Genomic DNA, 27,903 nt, shown 5'->3' on the forward strand with positions numbered 1-27,903 from the left:
TGCCTTTGAAAGTTTCCCCTTGCAAGTCCTTTTAGTAAATAACAACACTCAAGGGAGCGTCGGAGGGAACAAAGGATGGGCTCCTGTGTGTTAAAAAGGTCCAGATCAGCGTCGTTGAGTCTCATGTACATTTTAGCTTTTGATCAGAAGTTTATTTCTTCTCCGCCGAGCCCAGAATCTTCAAGCTGTCAATTTGGACAGCGCAGCAAATGTGTAAATTAAAAAAAAAAAAATCTATATACAGGCAGTCCTCACGACCACAATCGAGCCCAAAACTTCTGTGGCTCAGCAAGACGGTTGCTAAGTGAATTTTGCCCCACGTTATACGAACGTTCCTGCCACAACGGTTTTAACACTGAAGTTGCTCAGCTGGTAACCTAGTTGTGGAAGCGTAATCTGGTTTCCCCGTTGACTTTGCTCATCAGACGGTCGCAAAAGGGGATCACGTGACCCCAGGACACATTTCAGCGGTCATAAATGTGAGTCAGTTGCCACATGCCTGAATTTTGATCCCATGATCAAAATCCCGTGACCGGTGGTTCAAGGGCGAAAAACAGCCATAAATTCCCTTTTTTTTCCACTGCTGTTTGCAATTTTGTAATGATCACTAAATCAGCTGTTGTGGGTCGAGGACTGCCTCTACGGTTTGTTCACCAAAAATTTATTTGCTATGAGGTGTGCAGCCAATAAATAAACCAATAAACTGAATAAATTCAATAAATAAATTCAATAATGGGGATGCTGCAACGGTCGTAAGTAAGAGTAACAAGAGCTGGAAGGGACCTTGGAGGTCATCTATTCCAACCCCCTGCTCACGCAAAAGACCTGTACTAGGGATTCGAACCGCCGAACTGCCGACCTTTCTGATCGACAAGCTCAGCGTCTTAGCCACAGAGCCGCCTAGCCAGAAACTTCTTTTTAGTGCCGTCACTAAACGAGCTGTCGTAAGTCGAGGACTACCTGTATTAAAAAGTTCCAGATCAGGATCATTGGTTCTCCTATTCATTTTAGCACCCGATCAGACGTTTACTCCTTCACCGTAGGCTCTGCGAGATGTCAGTTCGAACAGCTGGCGAGGAGCATACGCATTTCATAAATAAGAACTCCTTTCTCCCTCAGACCATCAGCGCCTTGAAGGGGAAAGTATCAGAGTCACAGTGGAACACGATGAATCAGGAGATGGAGATGAAGAAGCTGCAATCCCAAAACCAGGAGTTGACCGAACAGCTGGATGTGCTTCACAAGTAAGCGGGCGAGCGACAACGGGTGGGAATTCGATTCTTAACACTCTTTAGTGTAATCCAAGGAGTGTAAATCATCAGAAAAAGTAGTCTTGAAAGCGGATTGTCAAGCTTCGAGGTCGTCTCAAATAAATTGCATTTCAAACAAAGTCTTTGAAGGAAAACTCCTGTTTATTAAGCACGGCATTCTAAACCCGACTACAATCGAAGCCAACACTGACTTCCAGCCCCCAAAACCCTCCCTTTCCGTTCCTCACTCCCCTGCACTCATTGGCCATCTTCCAAGTCATTCTACCCCTAATCTACTCCAGCTCAAAGGAATTTCCCCCCTCCCATCCCATCTCCTAGGGGATATTATCTCCAGGGAAAATAAGTAGGTGAAAAGTCAAACGTCCCTTTCCAGATGCCTTCGCTTCTCCTTATGTCAGCACTAGAGTAAATGCAGCTTGAAGTGCTGACACCTTCTTTTCCTTCTTTCTTTCCCCTCCCTCCCTCCCTCCCGTCTCTCCTTTTCTACTTTCTTCCTCCTCCTCTCCTCTCCTCAGAGTAACAGTATGTTACTCTGCCTGTAACATACTGAGATAATATCCCCTAGGAGATGGGATGGGAGGGGGGAAATTCCTTTGAGCTGGAGCAGTAGATTAGGGGTAGAGTGACTTGGAAGATGGCCAATGAGTGCAGGGGAGTGGGGAACGGAAAGGGAGGGTTTTGGGTCAGGAAGTCAGTGTTGGCTACGATGGAGTCGGATTTAGAATGTCGTGCTTAATAAAATGGGAGTTTTTCTTCAAAGACTTTGTTTGAAATGCAATTTATTTGAGACGACCTCGAAACCTGACAGAAGGTTTGTTGTGAAAAGAGGGGAAAGAGAGGATAGAAGAGCAGCCCCAAATGTGATTAAAATATCTTATTTTTATGCTTTCGTGAGAAAAAAAATATGTATATATACGATCAATTACGGATAAGAGAATGTACATTTACAATATGTGTATAAGAAATAAAAATAAAGAACTTTTTTTTTTAAAAAAAGCGAATTCACTGATACCAAGAGAATGTGCAGTCAGGAGGCTGTAACGGTTTCTGGAAGCGATTTGTTGGTCGGATCATGTAATATTTGCAAGACGTTTCTGGGCGAAGTCATTTGGAATATATACAGATATATTATCCGTCCATGGATGACGTCCAGTAACATGTCCCTACCCCAGACCCATTTATTTATTTGATTCATTAAATCAACCGTCTCCTTGACAAGGTGGCTCCGGGCGGTGTCTAAAATCTAATGAGTTGCTTTTTCAAAAACCAACTGGAGTTTCTTTTTTCGTTTTTCCGTGAAGACGTTTCGCTTCTCCTCCAAGAAGCTTCCTCAGTTCTTCTGAAGAAGCTTCTCCGAGGAGAAGTGAAATGTCTTCAAGGAAAAACAAAAGAAGCTCCAGATGTTTTTTGAAAAAGCAGCTTTGGGGCAACCACAATCTGGATGACGGAGAATCTCCATAATCATTCATGAGAGAAGCTTTAGAGTTCAACCAAAGTCCACCCATCTTAAATGCCGCCGTGTGCGATAAATGGATATTTTATCTCCCCTTTCGACAGAAAATGGCAAGAAGCCACTCAGCAAATCCAAGCCCTTCAGGCAAAAGTAGAGCTCATGTCTAAGAAGGAGCAGAAGATTCAGGTGAGACCTCTTACGTCCTTCCTCTTTGCGTTACCTGGAGATAACTCTCTACCCAGCTACTCTTAGGAAAAGCACCAACGTTTTACTACTTACTACGGAGTGATAATCCTTATTCAGTTGTCTTCTGAAGGTTTTCCTTGGCCCTGTTTCTCCAGGATCTTGAGCAAAAGCTCTCCATGCAAGAACAAGATGCGGTTATCGTGAAGAACATGAAGACGGAGCTGGCTCAGTTTCCCCAAATGGAACGGGAATTGCAGCAACTCAGGGAGGAGAACGCCTACCTTAGGTAAGGAAAAGAAAATGATTATATATTTGGATTGTCTGTCAGTGTGTCAAGACCTGCGCTTGTCTCTCCGACGCTGGCGTGGATCCAGCCAAGACTTATCTCCGTCACTGTCCGACTGCGAGGTGATACCTGGCTCCTGGCCAATCTCTTCTCCTTCGGGAGACACCTGAGGCATTGCCAGAGAGGAGGGTCCTGGAGAGGGAGGCCTGGCCAACTCCTCTCCTTCAGGTTCGGAGCCTTCTCCCTCCGATAAGTCGGCCTCGGTGTCACAACAACCTTGCAATTTTAAGACTTGTGGACTTCCAATTCCCAGAAGTTTCCAAGTCCGGACCACCCCACTCGGTTTAGAGTTAGGGGTGTTTCAAAGGCCATTTCGAAGAGGACAGAATATGTAGATCGGATTGTGGCGAACTGTCCGGGGTGACGACTTACTACGGACACGTCTTATTGTTTCCTTTGTCTCTCTACCTGTCTCAGTTTTACATTTTTGATGCACTCCAGCGAAATGGATCACGTTTCTCTTCCTAACCAAGAGTGTTTTGGGGGCGGGTTCACAGGGAAATGCGAGAAAACAATGGCTTGCTGAAAGAGGAAGTCGAGAGTCTTCAAAGGAAGCTCGAGAGATTCGAAAAGGTCCAGACAGAACGGGTGGCTTTGGAACTGGAGAAGGAGGTAAAAATTCTGGAAAGGCTACACATCTCGTCGTTACTTCTGCTCTTAGGTGTGAATAAGATTCACTGAACGCAGATCGTCTTCGGCTTACGACCGCAATTGAGCCCCAAAATTTTACGTTGTTAATTGAGGCCTTTATCTTGACTCATTTGTGAAGTGAATCCCTGCAGTTGGTAAGTGAGTCACCTGGTTGTTAAGTGAATCTGGCTTTCCCCCCATGGATTGGCCTTTCCTACACGGGTGAAACATCCGCCAATTTCGTCCATCTTGTCTGAAAGGGAAAGTCGAGGTAAGGAGCCTGAGTGGCGTAGGAGGCTAATGCCTCTTAAAGGCAGCATTTAACATCCAGCTACCTGCAATTGCTGCGAGTTCAAATCTCGCCAAGGCTCAAGGTTGACTCAGCCTTCCATCCTTTCTAAGGTGGGTAAATTGAGGACCCAGTTGTGGGGGCAATAAGCTGACTTTGTATAAATATACAAAAGTATGAAGGCTATTGCTTAACGCATTGTAAGCCGCCCTGAGTCTCCGGAGAAGGGCGGCATATAAATCAAATTTAAAAAAAAAAAAAAAGGAAGAGTTTGAATTACAGGGAACCCTCGACTTATGACCGTCGTAGAGGCCGGGATTTCTGTCGTAAGTCAAGACGGCGGTAAGCCGAGGCGATGTGACCGGGAGATTTTTTTACGACCTTTTTAAAAATTTTCCAAGGGTGGTTAAGCAAACACCGTGGTCGTAACGCGAATGGATCGGTCCTTAAGCGAGTCGATACATTCCTATGGGCGGATTTTTTTTTTTTTTTTGTTTGGGCTCTAAACTGGCCCAAAAAGTTTTCTTTCCAGCAAAAATTGTCATAAATTGCATCCGTCACGTGACTGCAGAACAGTGCAGCCGGCTGTAAGGGGAACTGGTGTGTGTTTTGCGTGTAATTGCAGATGTAATTATTACATTGTTGGGATTTTTAAAAATGGCCTTTCTCTCGTTTTGCTCCTTCAGAAAGTTCAGGAGAAACTCAGCATGTGGGAAAAACTGGACCAGAGCATGGGCTTCGAGATCAGGTAAGTGAAAAAATGGCACTGCCATTCTCACCCACCTACCCACGTTTCTTTGTTTGCTTGCTGGGTGTCTTACAGGTAGACCTCGACTTTACGACTGCAACCGAGCCCAAAATTTAGGTTACTAAGTGAGACATTGGCTAAGTGAATTTTGTCAACTTTGAAGAAGACCTTTCTTGCTACACTCGTTACCTGAATCACTGCAGTCGTTAAAATTAGTCACCCAGTCGTTAAATGAATCGGGCTTCCTCTGTGGATTCTGTAAGAAATGGATTATTATTGGTTTGGGAGAAATTAAGAGACAAATACTATGTGAAAATACCAACATGGTTATCGACTGTGGAAGCTTTAATACACCCAAATGTTTTTTATTCTGGCAATATTGTTAGATATAAAGACTTACTAACAGATGAGGGAGAATTGAAAGGAACTAGAAGGACCGGGGATTGAGGCAGACTGGTATATGTATATGCAGATACAAATAGGATATGAGAAGGATGCTAAATTAGATGGTTTTTATATGGAAAAGTTTGAGTTGGATAGGATACTCATGGGAACAGATGATAATTTAATAAAAAAAATTATAATTTTTTGCTTAGTATTGAATTAGAGGAGGAGCAAGTAAAAGAAACAGTGATAGCTTGGGGAAGAAACTTTGGATATTCAATTGATTTGGAAAAATGGCAACCACGAATGGGAAAGGAACTATAAATTAACGGCGTCCACTGCATGTAAGGAAGATCAATATAAAGTGTTTTTTAGATGGCATGTGCCACCCCGTGGTTCTAGGCTGCATCAACAGAGGGATAGAATCAAGATCAGGTGAAGTGTTAATACCACTTTACAAGGCCTTGGTAAGGCCACACTTGGAATCCTGCATCCAGTTTTGGTCGCCACGATGTAAAAAAGATGTTGAAACTCTAGAAAGAGTGCAGAGAAGAGCAACCAAGAGGATTAGGGGACTGGAGGCTAAAACATATGAAGAACGGTTGCAGGAACTGGATATGTCTAATTTAATGAAAAGAAGGACCAGGGGAGACATGATAGCAGTCTTCCAATATCTCAGCGGCTGCCCCAAAGAAGACGGAGTCAAGCCAAAGCACCTGAAGGCAGGACAAGAAGCAATGGGTGGAAACTAACCAAGGAGAGAAGCAACTTAGAACTAAGGAGGAATTTCCTGACAGCTAGATTAATTAACCAGTGGAACTACTTGCCACCAGAAGTTGTGAATGCTCCAACACTGGAAGTTTTTAAGAAGATGTTGGATAACCATTTGTCTGAAGTGGTGGAGGGTTTCCTGCCTAAGCAGGGGGTTGGACTAGAAGACCTCCGAGGTCCCTCCCAACTCTGTTATTCTATTTTAAGTGGGGAAAAAATGGATGTGTTTCTGTCAGATTGGGGTTGGGAGAGTTAAATCTTTTGGGGCTCAGAGGTTCCACCTGACAGCCGTTCCTTGAGAAGCCAAACCAGGGAAGGAAGGAGGCGATATTTTTCAATTCCTCATTTTCGTATTTTAATGGGGTAATTTTGCAGTGGGAGAGGAATGGCGCAGAGACTCCGTCTCGCTACAGATAATTAAGCTCTTCATTTAAGTTTGATGGCAAAGACGAGCGAGGCGTTTGATGGGGCAGCAGAGCGATCTCCGTCCTTCCTTCCTCCCTCCCTCCCTTCCTCAAGAATGACGTTCCCCAAATATCTTTTTTATGAAAGTAACATGGAATTGCCATTTCTTTTCATTTATTTATTAAATTCGCTCACCGCCCATCTCGCCATAAGGCCATCGGGCCAGTTTCGGACGAGCAGAGTCAGTTGGGGGGAAGGGCCCCCCTGGATTCACTTAAGAACAACCTCAATTCATTTAACAACGGTGGCATAAAAAAATGGGCCTGATTCACTTAACAACGCAGAAATTCTGATTCTAAGGGATGTCGTAAATGGAGGTCCACCTGTCTTAATATTCTCCGCATTCGGATTGCAGCTAGTCCTCAATTTAATGACCGCAATTGAGCCCAAAAATTTCTGTTGCTAAGCAGGAGAGTTATAAACGCATTTTTGCCCTGTTTTATGACATTTCTTGCCACAGTTGTTAAGTGAATCATTGCAGTTGATAAGTTCCTTCCTTCCTTTCTGCCTGCCTGCCTTCCTTCCTCCCTCATACTCTCCATCTCTCCTTCCTTCCTTCCTTCCTTCCTTCCTCATACTCTCCATCTCTCCTTCCTTCCTTCCTTCCTTCCTTCCTTCCTTCCTTCCTTCCTTCCTCCCTCCCTCATACTCTCCATCTCTCCTTCCTTCCTTCCTTCCTCCCTCATACTCTCCATCTCTCCTTCCTTCCTTCCTTCCTCCCTCCCTCATACTCTCCATCTCTCCTTCCTTCCTTCCTTCCTTCCTTCCTTCCTTCCTTCCTTCCTTCCTCATACTCTCCATCTCTCCTTCCTTCCTTCTTTCTTCCTTCCTTCCTTCCTTCCTCCCTCCCTCCCTCATACTCTCCTTCCTTCCTTCCTTCCTTCCTTCCTTCCTTCCTTCCTTCCTTCCTTCCTCATACTCTCCATCTCTCCTTCCTTCCTTCCTTCCTTCTCCAAAAGGGGCTGAGAGAACTCTGTTAATGCACTTTTTTGGGGGAGTGGTGGTGGTGAATCATCCTTAATAAAAACCCAGGCCCTGCTGCTAAAATGACAGCCATTCCCTCTTTACGATAGCTGCCTGAGCATTCTTCCCAGCGTGTCAGAAGTCCCAGCGGTGGTGCTGGAATTACGATCGCATTTCCATTTGTACGAGTCGTTTTGACAATGCAAGTTTGAGACGGGGAAACGGGCTCATTCCTTTCCCCCTCCTCTGCCCCCAACTTGCTTGGACATGCAGTCTGCTCGAGAGCACAAGAGTTTTTAAGAATTGCAAACCCCAATTTCTGCCTTTCACTTTCGTGCTGGCTAAAGTGCACCCCCCTCCAGGGACAAAAAAAAAAAAGCAGAATCCGCCCCGCCTTCCGATCTTTTCTTCTAAAAAGCTTTGTTTGGATTTTCGTTCCTCGTGTAGGTTTTTCAAAAAAAAAAAAGAGAGGAAATAATTTCAGGTAGAATGCAGCACCTGGCTCAGGAAGTCTACTTTCCCCAGTGCTGTTGCAACTTTGAACGGTCACTAAATGAACCGTCGTAAGTCGAGGACTCCTTGCTTCCCACGATTATAGGAGATGGCCAGGCTGAGTCTGGAAGTTGGGCCAAACGCGCCATCGTTTTGGAGTTTCCTTGCCCTAAATCCAACTCCCTTTGAAGTCCCTCAACTTTGCCTTGACCATTAACAGTTAACGGAGTAACAGTTGGAAGGGACTTTGGAGGTCTTCTAGTCCAACCCCCTGCTCAGGGCAGGAGCTTTACAGTCAAATCACCCACCTTTATCTCCCTTGACACGCTGCCAAAAACCTAATTGGCAAAGTCACACACAGTCCAGAATCAAACAGAGCTTCAGACTTTAAACTGAACAGAATTAACAACGTTGCTTCCTGCAAAGGTCCACGTGCCTTTGCTCCTCTTTTAAGTCTTATGGGAGGGGCCAATCATCTCCAAGCCCTACTCCCGAGTTGTCACTTTTGTTTTAACTGTTCTTGCCTTCTGGCAGCTCTGCGCATGCGCGCACTGGGAACAGGCTCCCCCTGCTGGCTTAGCTCCAGCACGCATGTGTGCGCCGGCCACCTGATTTTCAGCCTTTCCGGGCCCACTGGAAGTCAGGAAACAGGCTGTTTCCGGCCTCTGGAGGACTTCTGTGGGGTGGGGAAGTCTGTTTTCGCCCTCCCCAGGCTCCAAGAAAGCCTTTGGATCCGGGGAGGGCGAAAAACGGGTCTACCGGGCCCACTATGCCATCATGTGCCAAAAGCAGGGTGGGGTGTCATGCGCGCATGAATGGGGGGGCAGATTGAATTATGGGGGGGGCATGCATGAGTGCAAACCCCCCCGCACTCCCCCTGCTTTTGGCACGCGACAGCAAAAAGGTTAGCCTTCACTGCTCTAAGGTTTAGGCCTCTCCGGGCTAAAAACTAGCTAAGAACACTGCTTCAAAATTCTGGTTTATGGAGCGATGCTTCTGAGCATTTTTAAACGTAATTTTTACGAGCTTTGGAGAGGAGGCTTAGGAACGTACTTCAGAGTTTCCAGCTCTTTGTGTCGCAACTAATCCATTATGATTTGTAGGTCTGGGGAGATTTATTTATTTATTTATTTTTGGCAGATGTTCATTACGAACCAAAAATGGATTAAATCGTTCTAAGCCTTCGGTCTACCTGTGAGGACTAATACTAAAAGCCAGCCTTGCTTGTCTTTTGATGCTCGTACGCCTCTTCTTTTTTTTAAAAATATTATTATTTAGAAGAAATAATTTGGCTTCGCATTCCTTGTACTTTGATGGAGAATTGTGTAGCATGCATTAATTAATAACGATTTCTGTTTTACTTCTTCTTTTGAAAGGCCTCCAATAGTTTGGCGGCATAAAAGGGAGAAGGACTGTATCCCTCTGTGCCTATTCTCCTTTTTGTGTGTGTGCAGGGAAATAGTATTCATTTAGGAGTTGTTGTTAGTTGTGAAGTTGTGTCCGACCCATGGACAACGTTCCTCCAGGCCTTCCTGTCCTCTACCATCCCCTGGAGTCCATTTAAGCTCACACCGACTGCTTCAGGGACTCCATCCAGCCACCTCGTTCTCTGCCGTCCCCTTCTTTTTTTGCCCTCCATCGTTCCCAGCATCAGGCTCTTCTCCAGTGCGTCCTTCCTTCTCCTTAGGTGGCCAAAGTATTTGAGTTGCATCTTCAGGATCTGGCCTTCTAAAGAGCAGTCAGGGTTGATATCCTCCAGGACTGATCAGTTGGATGGCCTTGCAGTCCAAGGGACTCGCAGGAGTCTTCACCAGCACCAGAGTTCAAAGGCCTCTATTCTTTGGCGCTCAGCCTTCCTTATGGTCCAACTTTCCCAGCCATCCATTGCAACTGGGAAAACCATCGCCTTGACTATACGCACTTTTATTGGCAGGGTGATGTCTCTGCTTTTTAGTACGCTGTCTAGATTTGCCATAGCTTCCCTCCCCAGGAGCAAGCATCTTTTAATTTCTTGGCTTCCAATCCCCATCTGCTGTGATCTTGGAGCCCAGGAAAACAAAAGGAGTTAGGAGTTACATACCTGAGCAAACCACTGTCCAGTTATCCAGGCTTCTGGTGCTGCATTGGGGTATCATTGTTCCTAAATAGCCAGTTTGGCGCCTTCCCTTGCAGGTTTGAACATCTGAACAATCACTTGCGTTGGGGATCAGAGGGAGGCCTCTTGTTGACAAACATTGTCAAGCTGGTGGGTTTCTGGAGGACTGCCTCTTCTGAATTGAGGGCGAGGTGGTTTGCCAGCTCGTCTAAAACCTGGCACGGAAGGATGCCAGCTCTGCTGTTCAGCAGTTGGTGTGCCCATCAAACCAGTTATCAAAAAAACATTTCCTGGGGAAAAAGGATGCGGCCCTCGTCCGCCTCCTCCGCGTTCTCTTTCCAAGTTGAAGCGATGTGAGATGGAAAGCGTTTTGCTGCCATGGTTCATTTCATTCACCGCGGAGCGAAGTTAATTAGCGATATCATGAGCGGATAGCGAAATTTGCCTGCCCCAACGAGAGGAGGCCCGTTTGTACACAGGAAACTTGTCAGACATTAGGATGAACCACTTTCAGAGTCCTCGTTTTCTTTTTCTTCAATAGATAACAGATTTATTTATTTATATATTTATTTTTAAATTTGTATACCGCCCTTCTCCCTGAGGACTCGGGGCGGTGAACAGCCAAATAAAAACATAAACTACAAACATTAAAATACAATTTAACAGATTAACGGAGTGGGAAGGGACCTTGTAAGTCATCTAGTCCAACACCCCCCTGCCCAAAGCATGTGCCAAAAGCGGGCGGAGCACAGGAGGTTGCGTGTGCACATACCCACACCCATAATTCAATGCTCCCTGCCCCCTCTGCGCTCCCTCTGCTTTTGGCAGGGTGGGCCCGGTAGGCCTGTTTTTTTGCCCTCCCCCGGCTCCAGAGGGTTTCTTGGCACCTGGGGAGGGCTAAAACAGCCTTCCCCACACCGCCGGAGGTCTTCCAGAGGCCAGAAATGGCCTGTTTCCCAACTTCCGGTGGGACAGGAAGGCCTGTTTTTCGCCCTTCCCAGGTTCTAGAGACTTTCTAGGAGCCTGGGGAGGGCGAAAACGGCCTTCCCCACCCTCTGGAGGCCCCTCTGTTTTATGGAGGTCTCCTCTATAAAATAGAGAAGACATACTTTTTAGTCAACTTAACCTCCTGTGATTTTAGGACAGGCAAGATTGACCACATTTTTTTTTTTAATTCAAGAGGTTGAAGACTTAATACCTACATATTTGTTTTCTGTTTCTTCAAAAACGAACCCCTTAAAAAATGCCTTGAAGAACAAGAACTTGGTGGGTTTTTTTCCCCCTAGTTACCGCACTGGGGGAAAAAAAAAATCTAGTTAAACACTTCATTTGCTTCTCTTCTTCAGAACGAGGTAGAAAATGGCTGCGCTTTAACTAGCGATATTCTTTTGTTTAATTTAATTGCTCGGAAGACCGGTTTTGAGCTTCCATATTTACGCTCTAGCCCCCTTTGCGGTCTGGCTGGCTAGCTCTGGCTGTTTCCTGCATAAATACAAATATAGATGGGCAGCAGACGATGAGTTCTCACAAGTTTAAACACAGATGGTGGCTGCCTTTCCATTGAATTTCATCGTTTAATGGAGCAGAGAAAGGCATATATATCCGGACGGGTAGTAGCGGGCGAGAACTTCGAAGCGTGCATATTTTGTAAACTGGAGTTGGCTTAGTAGAAGCATTTAAGTTATTATTATTATTTTTTTTTTGCTCACAGGCAGTGAGACATCTGCATGAGCATTTCCCAGCATGGCCTCCTCCTGTTAGGTTGGACCAGCTCCCATGCTGCACAGCTTAGAAACTTGCATTCGTGGTTTTCGACTGGCCAGGATCCAAAGCAGGCGATGGCTGGCGAAAGGTTTACATTGATCGAAGTGTACTTACGGCGGAGAATTGAACCTCTTGTCACTTTATTTATTGGAATTAATTTTGCTCACTGTACTCCTCCCCCTCTATAACGGTGCTAATACAGATGGACCCTGAAAGCAGCCAAACCGTCCGTAATCATGGCTTAAATGTTTGGAACATGGTTTGAAATTTCATGCTTTGATTTGTCCCAACTACCCTTTTGCAAAATATCTCAAGCTTTCCTTTCTCTAAACTTCTCGCTCTTGCCGCGCCGATGACATGGGTATTATAACCAGAGGGTCCTGTTCTTAGGGCGGATTAGATGTTGATGTAGGAGAAGCTTTGTGAACATCTCCCCAACCTGAGATTGAACTGACCCCAACCCTATTTGGCCTTCTGGAATGGCCTGAAGATATGCTATAGTTTACCAATGGTTACGTTGCTTATGAGATGGATGGCATTTTCCTGCCAATTACGTTTCTATGTGGGGTCTTTGGTGTTCTCTGAGCTTGGGTGAGTTTTTTTTTTTTTTGCAGATGTTTCCTGACCCAGTTAGCAATAGGACTTAGACTTATATACCGCTTCATAGTGCTTTGCAGCCCTCTAAGCGGTTTACAGAGTCAGCCTCTTGCCTCCAACAATCTGGGTCCTCATTTGACCCACCTCGGAAGGAGGGAAGGCTGAGTCAACCTTGAGCCTGGTGAGATTCGATCTGCCAAACTGCTGGCAGCTGGTGATCAGCAGACGTAGCCTACAGTATTGCACTCTGACCACTGCGCCACCATGGCCCTTCCTTCCTTCCTTCCTTCCTTCTTTCCTTCCTTCCTTCCTTCCTTCCTTCCTTCCTTCCTTCCCACTTAGCATTTATATACCGCTTTCCAGTGCTTTTACAGCTGTCTCTAAGCGGTTTACAGAGTCAGCCTCTTGCCCCCAACAATCTGGGTCCTCATTTGACCCACCTCGGAAGGATGGAAGCCCGAGTCAACCTGGAGCCTGGTGAGATTCGATCTGCCAAACTGCTGGCAGCTGGTGATCGGCAGAAGTAGCCTGCAGTACTGCACTCTGACCACTGCGCCACCGTGGCTCATTAGTTAGGAAACATCATCTGTGCTAGATGTTTGCTCAGACAGCAAACCACAATCCCTTCTAGCACTGATGATGTTACCTAGTTGGGTCATGAAACGTCTCAAGAAAACAGCCAAGCTCAGAGAGCACCAAAGACCCCCATAGTCCTTGTCGTCGTCGTCGTCCTCCTCCTCCTCCTCCTGATGATGTTACTTAGTTTGGGTAATGAAATGTCTGCAAGAAAACCAAGCTCAGAAAGCACCAAGGACCCCACAGTCCTTCCCCTCCTCCTCCTCTCTGCAAACCCCTCTCCCATCTAGCACTGATGATGTTACCTAGTTGGATAATGAAATGACTGCAAGAAAACCACCAAAATCAGCAAGCACCCAGGACCCCACAGTTCAATCTTGACCTACAAATACTGCCTTCTCTTGGTATGTTTCTATGTTTTTAATAGTTCTTCTGAAAGGCACACAGATTAGAGCTGGAAGGGACCTTGGAGGTCATCCAGTCCAACCCCCTGCTCAAGCAGGAGACCCAACACCATTTCAGACAAGTGGCTGTCTAGTCTCTTCTTAAAAACCTCCAGTGATGGAGCAACCACAACTTCTGAAGGCAACTTCTGTCCCACTGGTTAACACCCCCAACGAAAGAAAACTCCCAGGTGTCAACTTGCAAAGCTTTCAAGTTGCCATGAGCAGGAGGGAGGGAGAACTGATAGAGCTGATTGGTTTCCCTAACTGAAGTGCATTCCATACATTCTTCCTGACCGCAATCAGAAGGAGGGTGTTGGATTTCACAGCCAAAGTGGTTAATTGGAGAATGTGATTTATGACATGGCCAGAGAGGAGGGGAGAGACAGGGTCATAGGGGAACGTAAATCTACGTGGGATTAGTTCTAACTGCATCCGAATATTGCCGAAATGTTGCTCCTAATAAATGACTGTATTTTTTTTGAAGTTCGGCTCATGGCTCATGAATTAATTAGGGCATCTTTCGGAAACTTCACACCAGGCTTGAGTTTCCTCAAAGTTCCATTTTATTAGAGATGTCATATTGGCACATCTGGGAAAACCCGAATCTGAAAGCTTCCAGGTTTTCTCCACCCAAAGGAAAGTCCAAGTCCCTGTCCAGCACCCACAAGTCTTATCACATGGTCCAATCAATGCACCGTCCCAACTGGAGATGCCTCCCAGTTCCAGCCGTCCAGGTGCAGGGCAAGATGTCCTTGACTCTCTGAGAAAGGAATGTTATTATGACTACATATCATCCTGACTCCATATAATCCCCCTTCCCAGTTTCCCCCAGCACTAAACGTGGCAGACCTGAAGAGCCAAAGTAACAGATTGTATTGTATGTTTTTATCTGGCTGTACACCGCCCTGAGTCTCTCGAGAGAAGGTGCGGTATATAAATTCAAAATAAAATAAAAAAATAAAAAAACAGATGGCTTCCAGGCCTGAAAATTGTCTTCCCTGTCAGGAAGTTTCTCCCGAATGCCAGGTTGCTTCTCTCTCCTTGATCAGTTTCCATCCATTTTTTTTTCCTCCTCCTGGTGTTTTGGAAACTAAATCCTCCTCCTCCTCCTCCTTCTCCTCCCTTTCTCCTCCAGTGTCTTTTACCCTTGCTCCTTTTCTCGCTTGGCTTCTCGGCAGGATCGCTTTTAAAGATCCTTTTGTGTGGGTATTTTGTCTCTTGTATTTCACACCCTTGTTTCCTGGGTGACTTTTAAGAAGCTTATCCGAAGAGGGCAGCCCATGCCAAGCCTCTCTCCTCTAGAAGACGGTGTCCTTTGGAAGCAGCTCCGGGGCTCCCCATAGTTCTCCCTTCTCAGAAGTCTCGAGATCCCCCTTTTCCTGTCTGAACAATAAGCTTTGTATCCGTTCGTATGGAAATGAGACGGCGTTTGTTTCTTTCAGAAGCCCGCTCTGCTATCTGGAATGCCTCCATTTACAGACAATTCTTGCCAAATTAATTTTATTTAATTATCTCCTAAGGCTAAGCTTGAATACATTTGCGTCGGATTCGCCACTTCTTCTCTCTCTCATGAACGAAATGGAGTTAATATCCTTGTTAAAATCTGATTAAAACTAAAATTGAGTTTTTTGAAGTCTGATTATCCCATGAAATGGAATTTTTAAACCTAATTACAAACGGATTTGCATACATTTTTTTTTTCTTCCTTTCCACGCTATTGAAAACGAGAGGGGGGCAAAAAAAATAAATTTATTAATGAAATCCTCTCCACTGTCTCCTTTGGGGCATAATGTGATTGCAGGTGGATGGGGTGCAGGGAGCAAGGAATGTCTCCGCTTCTAATGCATATTTTTCCCCCCCTCTTGATAAAGAGTCTTGACCTAGCCTAATTTTTTAAAATGGCAATTAATAGAATTTTTCACAGACTTCGGTTAAACTTGACTGGCATTCATCCTTCCAGATCTTTTAAGCCTATTAGAGATGGACTATACAGGTACTCCCTGACTTACGACTGGATTTATGTCGCTAAGTGACACATTTGTGAAGCAAGTTTTGCCAGTGCCAAAAACGGGCATCGAAGGATGCCAGCGCTGCTTACGACCTTCCTTGCCACGGTTCTTAAGCGAATCTGGCTTCCCCATTGTCTTTGCTTTTGCCAGAAGGTCACAAAGTGCAGTCACATGACTGCAACCGTCATAAGTACGAGTCAGTTGCCAAGCGTCTGAATTCTGATCACGTGACCCTGGAGAGGCTGTAACGGTTGTTAGTGTGAAAAATGGTCAGAAGTGACTTTTTTTTCAGTGTCCTCGTAACTTTGAAGCGTCACTAAGTGAATTTTGTAAGTTGAGGACCACTTGTAGCAACTTGTAACGCTTAGTATATCTAATCTTGGTTTGTTAACAAGGCACGGTGGTTGAGTTGATACCCCCCCTCCCCGCTGTATTGAGCAGTGAACTGTGGTTTGCAAATCAGTAGTTGAGTTCACCCAACAGGCTAAGCCAGGGTTCCCCAAACTTGGCAGCTTTAAGACTTGTGCACTTCAACTCCCAGAATTCTCCAGCCTAGCTGGCTGGAGAATTCTGGGAGTTGAAGTCCACAAGTCTTAAAGCTGCCAAGTTTGAAGACCTCTGGGCTAAGCTAACACCAAGCAAAAGACACAATAGGCTTTGACCGGATGAGCGAGCTCAAATTTTCATTCCATCTGGCATCTTCTATTAACAAAACCTTTGAATGAAGGCTCTCTCTTACGTAACAAAGGGGCCATCTGGAGTCCTTGGTGCTCTCTGAGCTTGGTAGTTTTCTTGCAGACCTTTCATGACCCAACTAGGTAACATCATCAGTGCTAGAAGGGAGTGGAATTGAGGCAGTGGAGGAGGAGGAGGAGGAGGACTGGGCTCCTTGGTGCTCTCTGAGTTTGCTTGCTTTCTTGCTGACATTTCATGGCCCACCTACGGTAGGCAACATCATCCATGCTATGATGATGAAACCCCACTCCCTTCTAGCACTGATGGTGTTACCTAGTTGGGTCACGAAACGTAAGCAGGAAAAAAATCACCAAGCTCAGCACCAAGGACAGCACCCACAGTTAACCCTGAACTACAACTATTCTCTTCCGTTGGCACAGAGGAAGCCTTTTTGTTATCTGCAACTTCAGGATTAGGCAGATCATATTAGTGGTCTGCGGAATTTAAAATTATGAATTTAGTGGTCCCTGAGTTCCAAAAGGTTGGTGACCCCTGTTTTAAAGGATGAAATGGATATTGTATATTGCAGCAATGCAATTTTGCACAAACCAGGGATGACTCTCTAATTACCTTGAAGTTTTAATAATATTCTGTTCCACCTACGTATTACTGATTTAGCCCCTTAACTTCTAACATCAGGAAAGGCGTTGTAAACTTCCTTTAGGCATCGTATTTCTTCCAGCGAGGTCTAAAGCAATTTTTATCTTTGGTCTCCTTCGCGATGTCTTCTCTATGGTTCTGCCTTGGCTTCCATTTCTTGTGTGCATGTGAGAATTAGGCCCAAGAAATGATAAATAAATTGAAGGAAAAAAGAAAACATAGTTCCCCTAATGGAGAAAGCTATATTTTGTTCCGTTTCAGAGAATGTAGGTTACGCGTTAATTGTAATTGCCCTGCAGAAGTAGCTAAAATATGTAAGCTTGAGTTCAAAATTTTTCATTTCAAAGGGTAATTATGTTTGCTGTGAAAAAGCAATGAGTAATTTGTATCTTATTGATGAACGTAATTATAGCAGCATAAAGTACAGCCAACATTTATTACAACAATTCATTTTTTGACCTATAAGATGATGTCACACATTACTGTGCTTGATGACTAATAAGAAGTGTAATATTCTACTTATATCTGTTTAGGCTGTAATGTCCTGTGAAGAATCAAATTATAATTGAGTTTTAATATAAAACATGGTTTTGTTTTCTTTTTTCAATCGTATTCAAGTCAGTTTCTTGTCTGTGCACTATATATCCTAGAGGAGGGAGAGAGGGAGGGAAGGGAGAGGAAGAGGGAAAGGAGGAGGAAAGAGGAAGAAAAAGAGAAAGAGAAGGAAGGAAAAGGGATGGAGAAGAGAAGGAAGGAAGAAGGAAAGAAAAGGAAGGAAGAGGAATGGAGGAAGGAAGGAAGGAAAAATCAGAAGGAGGGAGAGGTAGGCAGGAAGGAAAAGAGGAAGAAAGAAGAAAAGGAAGGAGGAAGGAAGGAAGGAAGGAAAAAATGGGAAGGAAGAAGGAAGGAAAAGTCAAAGGAGGAGGGAGGGAGACAGACAGGAAAGAAAAGAGGAAAGAAGAAAGGAAGGATGGATGAAGGAAGGAAGGAAAAGAGAATGGGAAGAAAGGGAAGAAGGAAGGTAGGAAGAAGGAAGGAAAAGTCGGAGAAGGAGGGAGAGAGGCAGGAAGGAAAAGAGGAAGAAAGAAGAAAGGAAGGATGGATGGATGAAGGAGGGAAGGAAGAAAAAGTCAGAGAAGGAGGGAGAGGCAGGAAGGAAAAGAGGAAGAAAGAAAGGAAGGATGGAGGAAGGAAGGAAGGAAAAGAGAATGGGAAGGAAGGAAGACAAGGGTGATGTTTTGAGGACAGTCCTCCACCTGTGACGGTCACCTGTTCTTTTGCCTTGAGTTCTAAAGCTGCGCCCGGCCTGGGACATTAACGGTTGTGTCATCCTTCAAGGGAAGCATTCAACCCTAGAAATGATCAAACCTTCCTTTCCAGGAGCCAGTCTCTATTTATTTGAAGTTCAGAAAGCCTTTTCCTCCCGTAGCCGAACAGTTCAAAGAGGGCATCTCGCTAATCAGAAGACGCTTCCTGCATCCCTGAGGTGGTCACAGCGTTTTAATTGGATCTTGGGCTGCTTTGAAGTTCCTCTTAATCCTCCTTGAGCTACAGAAGAGGCAACGACTGTAAATCTGACATTTCTTCATTTTGTTTACATGTGTCTAGGGAGGCGTAAAATTCATTCCCTCTCCACCCCACCCCACCCACCCCAAGTTCTTAAACTGAGTTTGCAGGAAGCTTCACGAGAAAGCGAGAATCAAGATGGAAGATTGCTCACTCTCTCTGTGTGTATGTGTTTGTGTGTAGGCAACTTGTATTGCGTTGTGTGGAAAACTACATCCAATTTTGGTTGCCACGATGTAAAAAGGGTGTGGAGACTCTGGAAAGAGTTCAGAGAAGAGCAACCAGGATGATTAGGGGACAGGAGGCTAAAACATATGAAGAACAGTTGCAGGAACTGGATATGTCTAGTTTAATGAAAAGAAGGACTAAGGGAGACATGATAGCAGTGTGCTAATATCTCAGGGGCTGCCCCAAAGAAGAGGGAATCAATCTATTCTCCAAAGCACCAGAAGGCAAGACAAGAAGCAACGGGTGGAAACTAATCAAGGAGAGAAGCAACCTAGAACTCAGGAGAAATTTCCTGACAGTGAGAACAATTAATCAGTGGAACAACTTGCCTCCAGAAGTTGCGAATGCTCCAACACTGAAAGTTTTTAAGAAGAGATTGGACAACCATTTGTCTGAAGTGGTGTAGGGTTTCCTGCCTAAGCAGAAGGTTGGACTAGAAGACCTCCAAGGTCCCTTCCAACTCTGTTATTGTAAGATTATGTGTTGCCTTTAAGCTCAGCCTCCAACTCAACCGCCTGCTACAGGACGCTGAGCTGGTTAATCGCCTGCCTTCAAGGGTATAGGTAGTCCTTGACTTAACAGCAGTTTGTTTAGTGACCATTCAAAGTTACAACAGCACTGGAAAAAAAGTGACTTTACGACTGTTTTTCACACTTACGATCTTTGCAGTATCTCCACGGTCACGTGATCAAAATTTGGATGCTTTGACTCATATTCATGAGGGTGGCGGTGTCCCCGGCAGAGCTGGGTTTCAGCAGGTTCTGACCAGTCCTGGAGAACCGGTAGTGGAAATTTTGAGTAGTTCGGAGAACCGGAAAATACCACCTCTGGCTGGCTCCGCTCCCATCTATTCTCTGCCTCCTGGAGTCCCAGTGTTGTGGCCCATACGCAGCCTGTGCAGCTGGTAGCGGATTCAGACAGCGAGGAGGCTAGTGTGGTGCTGCGCCAGCAGCCTGTGCAGCTGGCACTCGAGTCGGACAATGAGGAGGCTGGAGAAGATGTGGTGCCAGAGGCGGGGATTCAGCCAGGGCCTTCAGAACCTCCAGAAGCTCCCTTAAGTGAAGAGGACGAAGAGGAGGAGCCTCTTCTCGATGCACGGAAGCGCAGAGCTGCCAAAAAGCAGGAGTGGTTCCTCAGGAGGAGGTCTCCTCGAGAGTAAGGCTTGGGGCTAATTGGCCACTCCCTTAGCCTATTTAAGGAGGAACACCGACTGAAGCAATTTGCAGGGAACAACTTCGTTCACATACCTTCGTGTCTTGTCTTGCTTATCTTATCAGCTTCCTGCAAATTGCTTCTGGGCATTCTGCCAACCATAGTAAGCTTTCAGTTATTATTCTTTGAATTATTGGCGGCTGTTAATGCAATTAATTAACAGCCGTTGTTGTAAAAGACTGGTTTATTCAGTAAACTAAGGTTTGAACGGACTTTGTGTGTGCTGCGTTCTTTGGGGCAGAGCACCCAGCTGATCAGGAGGAAATAGGGATTTTGCAGTATCCTTCTGCCACGCCCACCAAGCCACGCCCACAGAACCCATAATAAAAATTTTTGAAACCCACCACTGGTTCCCCGGGAATCGTTTTTTGCAACCTCCTGACAATCTGAGTCAAAGCGGAAGCCAGTGTCACTCAACAGCTGAGGAATTCGGTGAGTTGAAGTCCACAAGCCTTAAAATCCCCAAGTTTGGAGACCCCTCTTCTAGTCCCACGAAGCTCCAAGACCCTCGCCAGATTCTGCCACCGGAATCTGTCAGCAAAGCATGGAAATCAAGCTTGCAAATTGTCGACGTTCTTGTGCACCTTTTGTTGAGCTCGCAATAACTGGTAGAACAATTTATCTATAGAAGGTATAGAAATTTAATAAAATAAAATAAAATAAATAAAATAACAAGCAAACATGGGGGCCGTCCTTGCGAAAGATATCGCCCTGCCCCTGTAGCTAAAACAAATAAGAGGGAGTTTTAAAAGGTGATCTAATTAATAAAAGCTTAGAGGTCCCCCATTTAAAGACAGCTATCTGTCTAATTGCTGCTGAGAGACACGGGGGATTTACGGATTCAAATAGGCAGGAAAAGAATGCTTAAGGGTTTACAGGAAGACCACATTGAGATTTTCAAAAAATAATAATAATAATTCTATTCAATACATGATTTACATTTGAGACCATGCTGAACAATAATGTAATATTCACTCCTGTAGCCTTCTATCATCCAAAATTTGTCATTTTGATATCTCTCTCTCCCTCCCTCCCTCCCTCTCTCTCACACACATATACACGCATGAATCTATTCATCTCTCTTGATCTGTCTGTCTGCTGTTTATCATCTATCTGCTCTCTGTCTCTCTATCTGCTATCTATCAGTCATCTCTCCTTCTCTCTCTCTTCCTTCCCTCCCACTCTCTCTATTTATCTTTCTCTCTCTCTCTCTTCCCTCCCTCCCTCCCTCCCTCCCTCCCTCCCTATCTCTCTCTCTCTAGCTTCCCTCCCTATCTCTCTCTCTCTCTCTCTCTCTCTTCCCTCCCTCCCTCCCTATCTCTCTATCTTCCCTCCCTCCCTCCCTATCTCTCTATCTTCCCTCCCTCCCTATATCTCTCTATTTATCTATCCTATCTGTCTGTCTGTCTGTCTGTCTGTCTATATCTATCTATCTATCTATCTATCTATCTATCTATCTATCTATCTATCTATCTATCTATCTATCTTCTCTCCCTCCCTCCCTATTTCTCTCTCTATCTTCCCTCCCTCCCTATCTCTCTCTCTCTTCCCTCCCTCCCTATCTCTCTCTCTCTTCCTTCCCTCCCTCCCTATCTCTCTCTCTCTATCTTCCCTCCCTCCCTATCTCTCTCTCTATTTATCTATCCTATCTATCTATCTATCTATCTATCTATCTATCTATCTATCTATCTATCTATCTATCTATCTATCTATCGTATCTATCATCCACTTCCCCCTCTATCTCCCTCTCCCCCCCCTCTCCCTCTCTACCTATAGGGGCCGCGGTGGCTCACGTGGTAAGACGCTGGGTCTGCGTGCCACTAAGGTCGACAGCTTGGCGGCTCGATTCCCGTGAGCGAATAAACGGCGGCGGGACAAGAAAGGAGCCTCCCCTGATTGCCTACTGGCATTCAGGTGTCCCCTGGGTAAAGATAATACCGCCTGAGAAGGCCACCTCAGTGATCCCTGGCTAACACGTGCCATACGCTAAATAAATAAATCTATCATCTATCTATCTATCTATCTATCTATCTATCTATCTATCTATCTATCTATCTATCTATAATATCTACCTACCTAATCTTAAATATCTCCCGGATTTTGTGAAAACCTCCTTCAAGGTTACCTAGGTTACTATTTTTTTTTTTTAAAAAAAAAAACCCCAACCCTTCCTTCTTTAACTGTTTCCAATCTTCTTCTAGAGCTCCGATGCCTCTTTCCTATTTGCATTTGAAATTAAAACGCCCGGTTGTTATCCCCCAAAATAATTTATAGGTCCCAGTGAAAATAGAAGTTCAGCCTTTTGCATAATTGCATTCCAGCCATTGATTTATAACGGTTGGGAGATTCTAGATTCAGATTTACGATATCGTGACTGTGATTTTTTTTTCTTTTTTCCTTTTTGCTGTTAAGACACTGACATCAGCTGCCTCTCCTAAATCACTAGTCGGTATGCTTGTGAGCAGAGCCATCCATGCTGAGGATGGCGTGGCTGAACAACCCAGAAATCTGTTTTTTTTTTTTAAATGTACTACCCGATGCCGAGATACCGGCTTCCTGTGCCAAGAACAGCCCCTTAATTATGACTTCGATAGGTACAGTTATAACGGAGAAAAACCTGGGTCTCTTGCGGAGAACTTACACTATACTAACAAGCAGAGATGTTTGGATAGACCAGTGTTTCTCAACCTTGGTAGCTTTAAGATGCTTTGCTGACAAATTCCGGTGACAGAATCTGGTGAGGGTCTTGGAGCTTCGTGGGACTAGAAGAGGGGTCTCCAAACTTGGGGATTTTAAGGCTTGTGGACTTCAACTCCCAGAATTCCTCAGCTGTTAAGCTTCGCTACCGGTTCTCCAGAACCTGTCAGAACCTGCTGAATTTCAACCCCTGGGTTGACCGCTCAGTCAAACATCAGACAAAGATCTGTCGTATCTTGTTCTCTCCTTGTCGTATCTTTGGTCCTCCCCAGGCTCCTAGAAAGGCTCTGGAGCCTGGTGAGAGCAAAAAACAGGCCTACCACTGTGCCAAAAGCGGGGGGGGGAGTGTGGGGGTTGTCGCGTGCGCATGTGCAGGGTGCAAAGAATTATGGGTGTGGACACGCGCACGACACACCCCCGTGCTCCCCCCACTTTTGGCACCTGATGGCAAAAAGGTACGCTGTCACTGGTCTAGAGTGTTCTCTCGCAATGAAGAGATAATTCACCTCATCCTTTTTCCGAGGCATCTAACATGTGTCTGGAATTCGCCTGCTTCCATTCAATTATTTATGAATGGATCATTATTTTCTGTAGCGGAGCCCAGAAATGTGTCTTAACGGGACTTGTAAAAAGCAGGATGAAATTGCCCTGGGTTGCCTTATCTACTGTTCACCTCTTGGTTCTGGAGGCTGTGGTGACACACGACGGGAGAACAGTTGTTGTGATCCATCCCTCTGGCTAAGAGACAGACAAATTGGGCTTTTACAGAGATACGATTGCCATTTTATGAGCAGAAACTCTTCATCGCTTCATCTCCCACAATTTGTCCTTTGCGCTGAGTGAGCTGGAGCACCTTGTCTTACTTTATTTAGAATCACAGAGTTGGAAGGGACCCTCGGAGGTCTTCTAGTCCAACCCCCTGCTTAGGCAGGAAACCCTACACCGCTTCAGACAACTGGAACAAATCTTTTGTCTCACAAACGACAGCTTCTTTCTTCCTTTCTCCCTCCCCGTCCGGCTTCATCACTTGCAAATACTAAATGGTTAGTAGCACACTCGCCTGGGAGGTAGAGACCGAATCTTAGGGCGCAGCCCTCGTGAACCCAAAGTGAAATCTGAGCCAGGGTTTTACGGCTTTTCCTTCGTAAGCCAATTTTGGGAATTGTTTTTTTTTTTTAAATTTGATTTATATGCCGCCCTTCTCCGGAGACTCAGGGCGTCTTACAATGCGTTAAGCAATAGCCTTCATACTTTTGTATATTTATACAAAGTCAGCTTATTGCCCCCACAAACTGGGTCCTCAATTTACCTACCTTAGAAAGGATGGAAGGCTGAGTCAACCTTGAGCCTTGGAGAGATTTGAACCAGCAGTAATTGCAGGCAGCTGTGTTAATAACAGGGTGCTTTAGACCACTGTACTCCTTGTTTTCCAGACCAAATGCGCAACATCAGTTAAGGGCTCCCTGCCACCAAGTTAACGCGTCACTTGGAGTGGTTTTAAAATTTCATCATCCTTTTCAAATGACAGCGCTTAGAATTAGCTGTACTTGGAAGGATCTGTTGGGAGCTTTGCTTTTAAGTATGATTTATGTATTTTCCTGCCTAAAACTAATGATAGCCTAATATGAACATACAGACCTAATCTCTCCCTCTGTAATCTAAATGTTTCTGCCCCCCCCCCCCATAATGAGGAGGAAGTAGCTTTGTCAGGAGTGCTATTATTGATGTAGAAAAATGCTTTCTGTGCTTATGATTCATTGGTTCAGTCAAAACAGGGAAACGGCGAATTTACTGACCCTTATATGAATACATGAATCATAATTTGTTTTGTTTTGCGTCTGCGGCATATTAAATGCCACATTCCTTGATTTTAATCTAAAGTTCCAAGAAGCAAAATGTCTCCAGAAAGTCCACTTCGGAGTAACCTTAAAAGGTTGGGCCTCCAGAAATTCTGCACAACCCCTCGTGCAGAAAGCTCAAACAGGTGTAAATAAAACGAAATTTGTCTCCTTTACGCGATCGGTGTCCCTTTTCATATTTATAGCCTCAAGTCGCAAATCCTGCTAAACCCGTGCTTGTTTTAACAAGATTTATTCAGTAAACCAAACTTGGCTTTGTTTTTCCTACGCTGCACACGAAAATCAAGACAAGCTATATCTGATATTTACGGCGCTGGGGGTACAAATTTTCACGTTCTCCTATTCGTGGCCTGTCTTTTTTTTTTTTTAAAAAAAACCCTCTGCACGCATATCTGTCTTGTTTTACAGAACAAGTTATCTTAAAACTTCCCTTTTTTCCTTGGGTAGGAAATTTATTTATTTATTTATTTATTTATTGGTTCGATTTATATGCCGCCCTTCTCCGGAGACTCAGGGCGGCTTACAATGCATTAAGCAATAGCCTTCATACTTTTGTATATCCCTGCTTAGTAGGGCTTTCGGCCCCCCCATGCGGTGTTCTTTTTTTAATACAAAGTCAGCTTATTGCCCCCAGAATCCGGGTCCTCATTTTACCTTCCTCTGAAGGATGGAAGGCTGAGTCAACCTTGAGCCTGGTGAGATTCGAACTTGCAGTAATTGCAGGCAGCTGGTGCTACTTAACAGTGCTTTAGTCTGCTTTGCCACCAAGGCTCTATGCTATATTAGCTTGTCCTTCTGTCTCTGGTGAGCCTATGGCTAATTTTAATGAGATGGGCTTGAATTCTACTACGGCTGACCCTTGAATTGAAGGAACGGAATTAGATGCAGGCAATTAAATCTCTCTAACCTTCTTTTTAATATATATATATATAAAATCCTCTCTAAAATTGCGTGATTTCTATTAGGTTTCCTCGGTTAATCATCTCCTTTTCCATTTTATGCTTCTAATGTCTAATGGTCAACAATTGATTATACAGATTCATCTTGTTAAAAAAAAAAAAAAAAAGGCCGAAGGGTAAAGTTGCTAAAGGAACATCTACATCAAATGTTAATTGTCTCCTTATCAGCCTGGGAAGGAGGGCAGATGGGTTTATTTCAGAGACAGCCACACAAGTAAGAAAAAAAAGGATCACTTTGTCATATGGGCAGAATAACAGAGTTAGAAGGGTCCTCGGAGGTCTTCTAGTCCAACCCCCTGCTCAGTCATAGAATCCTAGGGCTGGAAGGGCCCTCGGAGGTCTTCTAGGAGGTCCAACCCCCTGCTCAACCATAGAATCCTAGGGCTGGAAGGGTCCTCGGAGGTCTTCTAGTCCAACCCCCTGCTCAGTCATAGAATCCTAGGGCTGGAAGGGTCCTTGGAGGTCTTCTAGTCCAACCCCCTGCTCAGTCATAGAATCCTAGGGCTGGAAGGGCCCTCGGAGGTCTTCTAGTCCAACCCCCTGCTCAGTCATAGAATCCTAGGGCTGGAAGGGCCCTCGGAGGTCTTCTAGTCCAACCCCCTGCTCAGTCATAGAATCCTAGGGCTGGAAGGGCCCTTGGAGGTCTTCTAGGAGGTCCAACCCCCTGCTCAACCATAGAATCCTAGGGCTGGAAAGGCCCTCGGAGGTCTTCTAGGAGGTCCAACCCCCTGCTCAACCATAGAATCCTAGGGCTGGAAGGGCCCTCGGAAGTCTTCTAGTCCAACCCCTTGCTCAACCATAGAATCCTAGGGCTGGAAGGGCCCTCGGAGGTCTTCTAGGAGGTCCAACCCCCTGCTCAACCATAGAATCCTAGGGCTGGAAGGGCCCTCGGAGGTCTTCTAGTCCAACCCCCTGCTCAGTCATAGAATCCTAGGGCTGGAAGGGCCCTCGGAGGTCTTCTAGTCCAACCCCCTGCTCAACCATAGAATCCTAGGGCTGGAAGGGCCCTCGGAAGTCTTCTAGTCCAACCCCTTGCTCAACCATAGAATCCTAGGGCTGGAAGGGCCCTCGGAGGTCTTCTAGTCCAACCCCCTGCTCAACCATAGAATCCTAGGGCTGGAAGGGCCCTCGGAGGTCTTCTAGTCCAACCCCTTGCTCAACCATAGAATCCTAGGTTTGGAAGGGCCCTCGGAGGTCTTCTAGGAGGTCCAACCCCCTGCTCAACCATAGAATCCTAGGGCTGGAAAGGCCCTCGGAGGTCTTCTAGTCCAACCCCCTGCTCAACCATAGAATCCTAGGGCTGGAAGGGCCCTCGGAGGTCTTCTAGTCCAACCCCCTGCTCAGTCATAGAATCCTAGGGCTGGAAGGGCCCTTGGAGGTCTTCTAGTCCAACCCCCTGCTCAGTCATAGAATCCTAGGGCTGGAAGGGCCCTCGGAGGTCTTCTAGTCCAACCCCCTGCTCAACCATAGAATCCTAGGGTTGGAAGGGCCCCTCGGAGGTCTTCTAGTCCAACCCCCTGCTCAGTCATAGAATCCTAGGGCTGGAAGGGTCCTTGGAGGTCTTCTAGTCCAACCCCCTGCTCAGTCATAGAATCCTAGGGCTGGAAGGGTCCTCGGAGGTCTTCTAGTCCAACCCCCTGCTCAGTCATAGAATCCTAGGGCTGGAAGGGCCCTCGGAGGTCTTCTAGTCCAACCCCCTGCTCAGTCATAGAATCCTAGGGCTGGAAGGGCCCTTGGAGGTCTTCTAGGAGGTCCAACCCCCTGCTCAACCATAGAATCCTAGGGCTGGAAGGGCCCTCGGAGGTCTTCTAGTCCAACCCCCTGCTCAGTCATAGAATCCTAGGGCTGGAAGGGTCCTTGGAGGTCTTCTAGTCCAACCCCCTGCTCAGTCATAGAATCCTAGGGCTGGAAGGGCCCTCGGAAGTCTTCTAGTCCAACCCCTTGCTCAACCATAGAATCCTAGGGCTGGAAGGGCCCTTGGAGGTCTTCTAGGAGGTCCAACCCCCTGCTCAACCATAGAATCCTAGGGTTGGAAGGGCCCTCGGAGGTCTTCTAGTCCAACCCCCTGCTCAGTCATAGAATCCTAGGGCTGGAAGGGTCCTTGGAGGTCTTCTAGTCCAACCCCCTGCTCAGTCATAGAATCCTAGGGCTGGAAGGGCCCTTGGAGGTCTTCTAGTCCAACCCCCTGCTCAACCATAGAATCCTAGGGCTGGAAGGGCCCTCGGAAGTCTTCTAGTCCAACCCCTTGCTCAACCATAGAATCCTAGGGCTGGAAGGGCCCTTGGAGGTCTTCTAGGAGGTCCAACCCCCTGCTCAACCATAGAATCCTAGGGTTGGAAGGGCCCTCGGAGGTCTTCTAGTCCAACCCCCTGCTCAGTCATAGAATCCTAGGGCTGGAAGGGTCCTTGGAGGTCTTCTAGTCCAACCCCCTGCTCAGTCATAGAATCCTAGGGCTGGAAGGGCCCTCGGAGGTCTTCTAGTCCAACCCCCTGCTCAGTCATAGAATCCTAGGGCTGGAAGGGCCCTCGGAGGTCTTCTAGTCCAACCCCCTGCTCAGTCATA

The 27,903-nt window shown here is 45.8% G+C and overlaps 1 protein-coding gene across 1 annotated transcript in view; it reads left to right on the plus strand.

Moving 5' to 3' along the window:
- MAD1L1 (mitotic arrest deficient 1 like 1) overlaps positions 1-27,903 on the plus strand; it is a 250,357-nt gene that overhangs the window by 8,744 nt on the left and 213,710 nt on the right. The window contains 5 exon segments of the mRNA XM_070955353.1: positions 1,120-1,244; positions 2,829-2,910; positions 3,066-3,196; positions 3,754-3,868; positions 4,862-4,923. Coding sequence (XP_070811454.1) covers positions 1,120-1,244; positions 2,829-2,910; positions 3,066-3,196; positions 3,754-3,868; positions 4,862-4,923 — 515 coding nt within the window.

This window comes from Pituophis catenifer, unplaced genomic scaffold, assembly GCF_029215685.1.
Source record: "Pituophis catenifer annectens isolate HBS135680 unplaced genomic scaffold, rPitCat1.0.hap2 SCAF_16, whole genome shotgun sequence".
NCBI lineage: Eukaryota > Metazoa > Chordata > Lepidosauria > Squamata > Colubridae > Pituophis > Pituophis catenifer.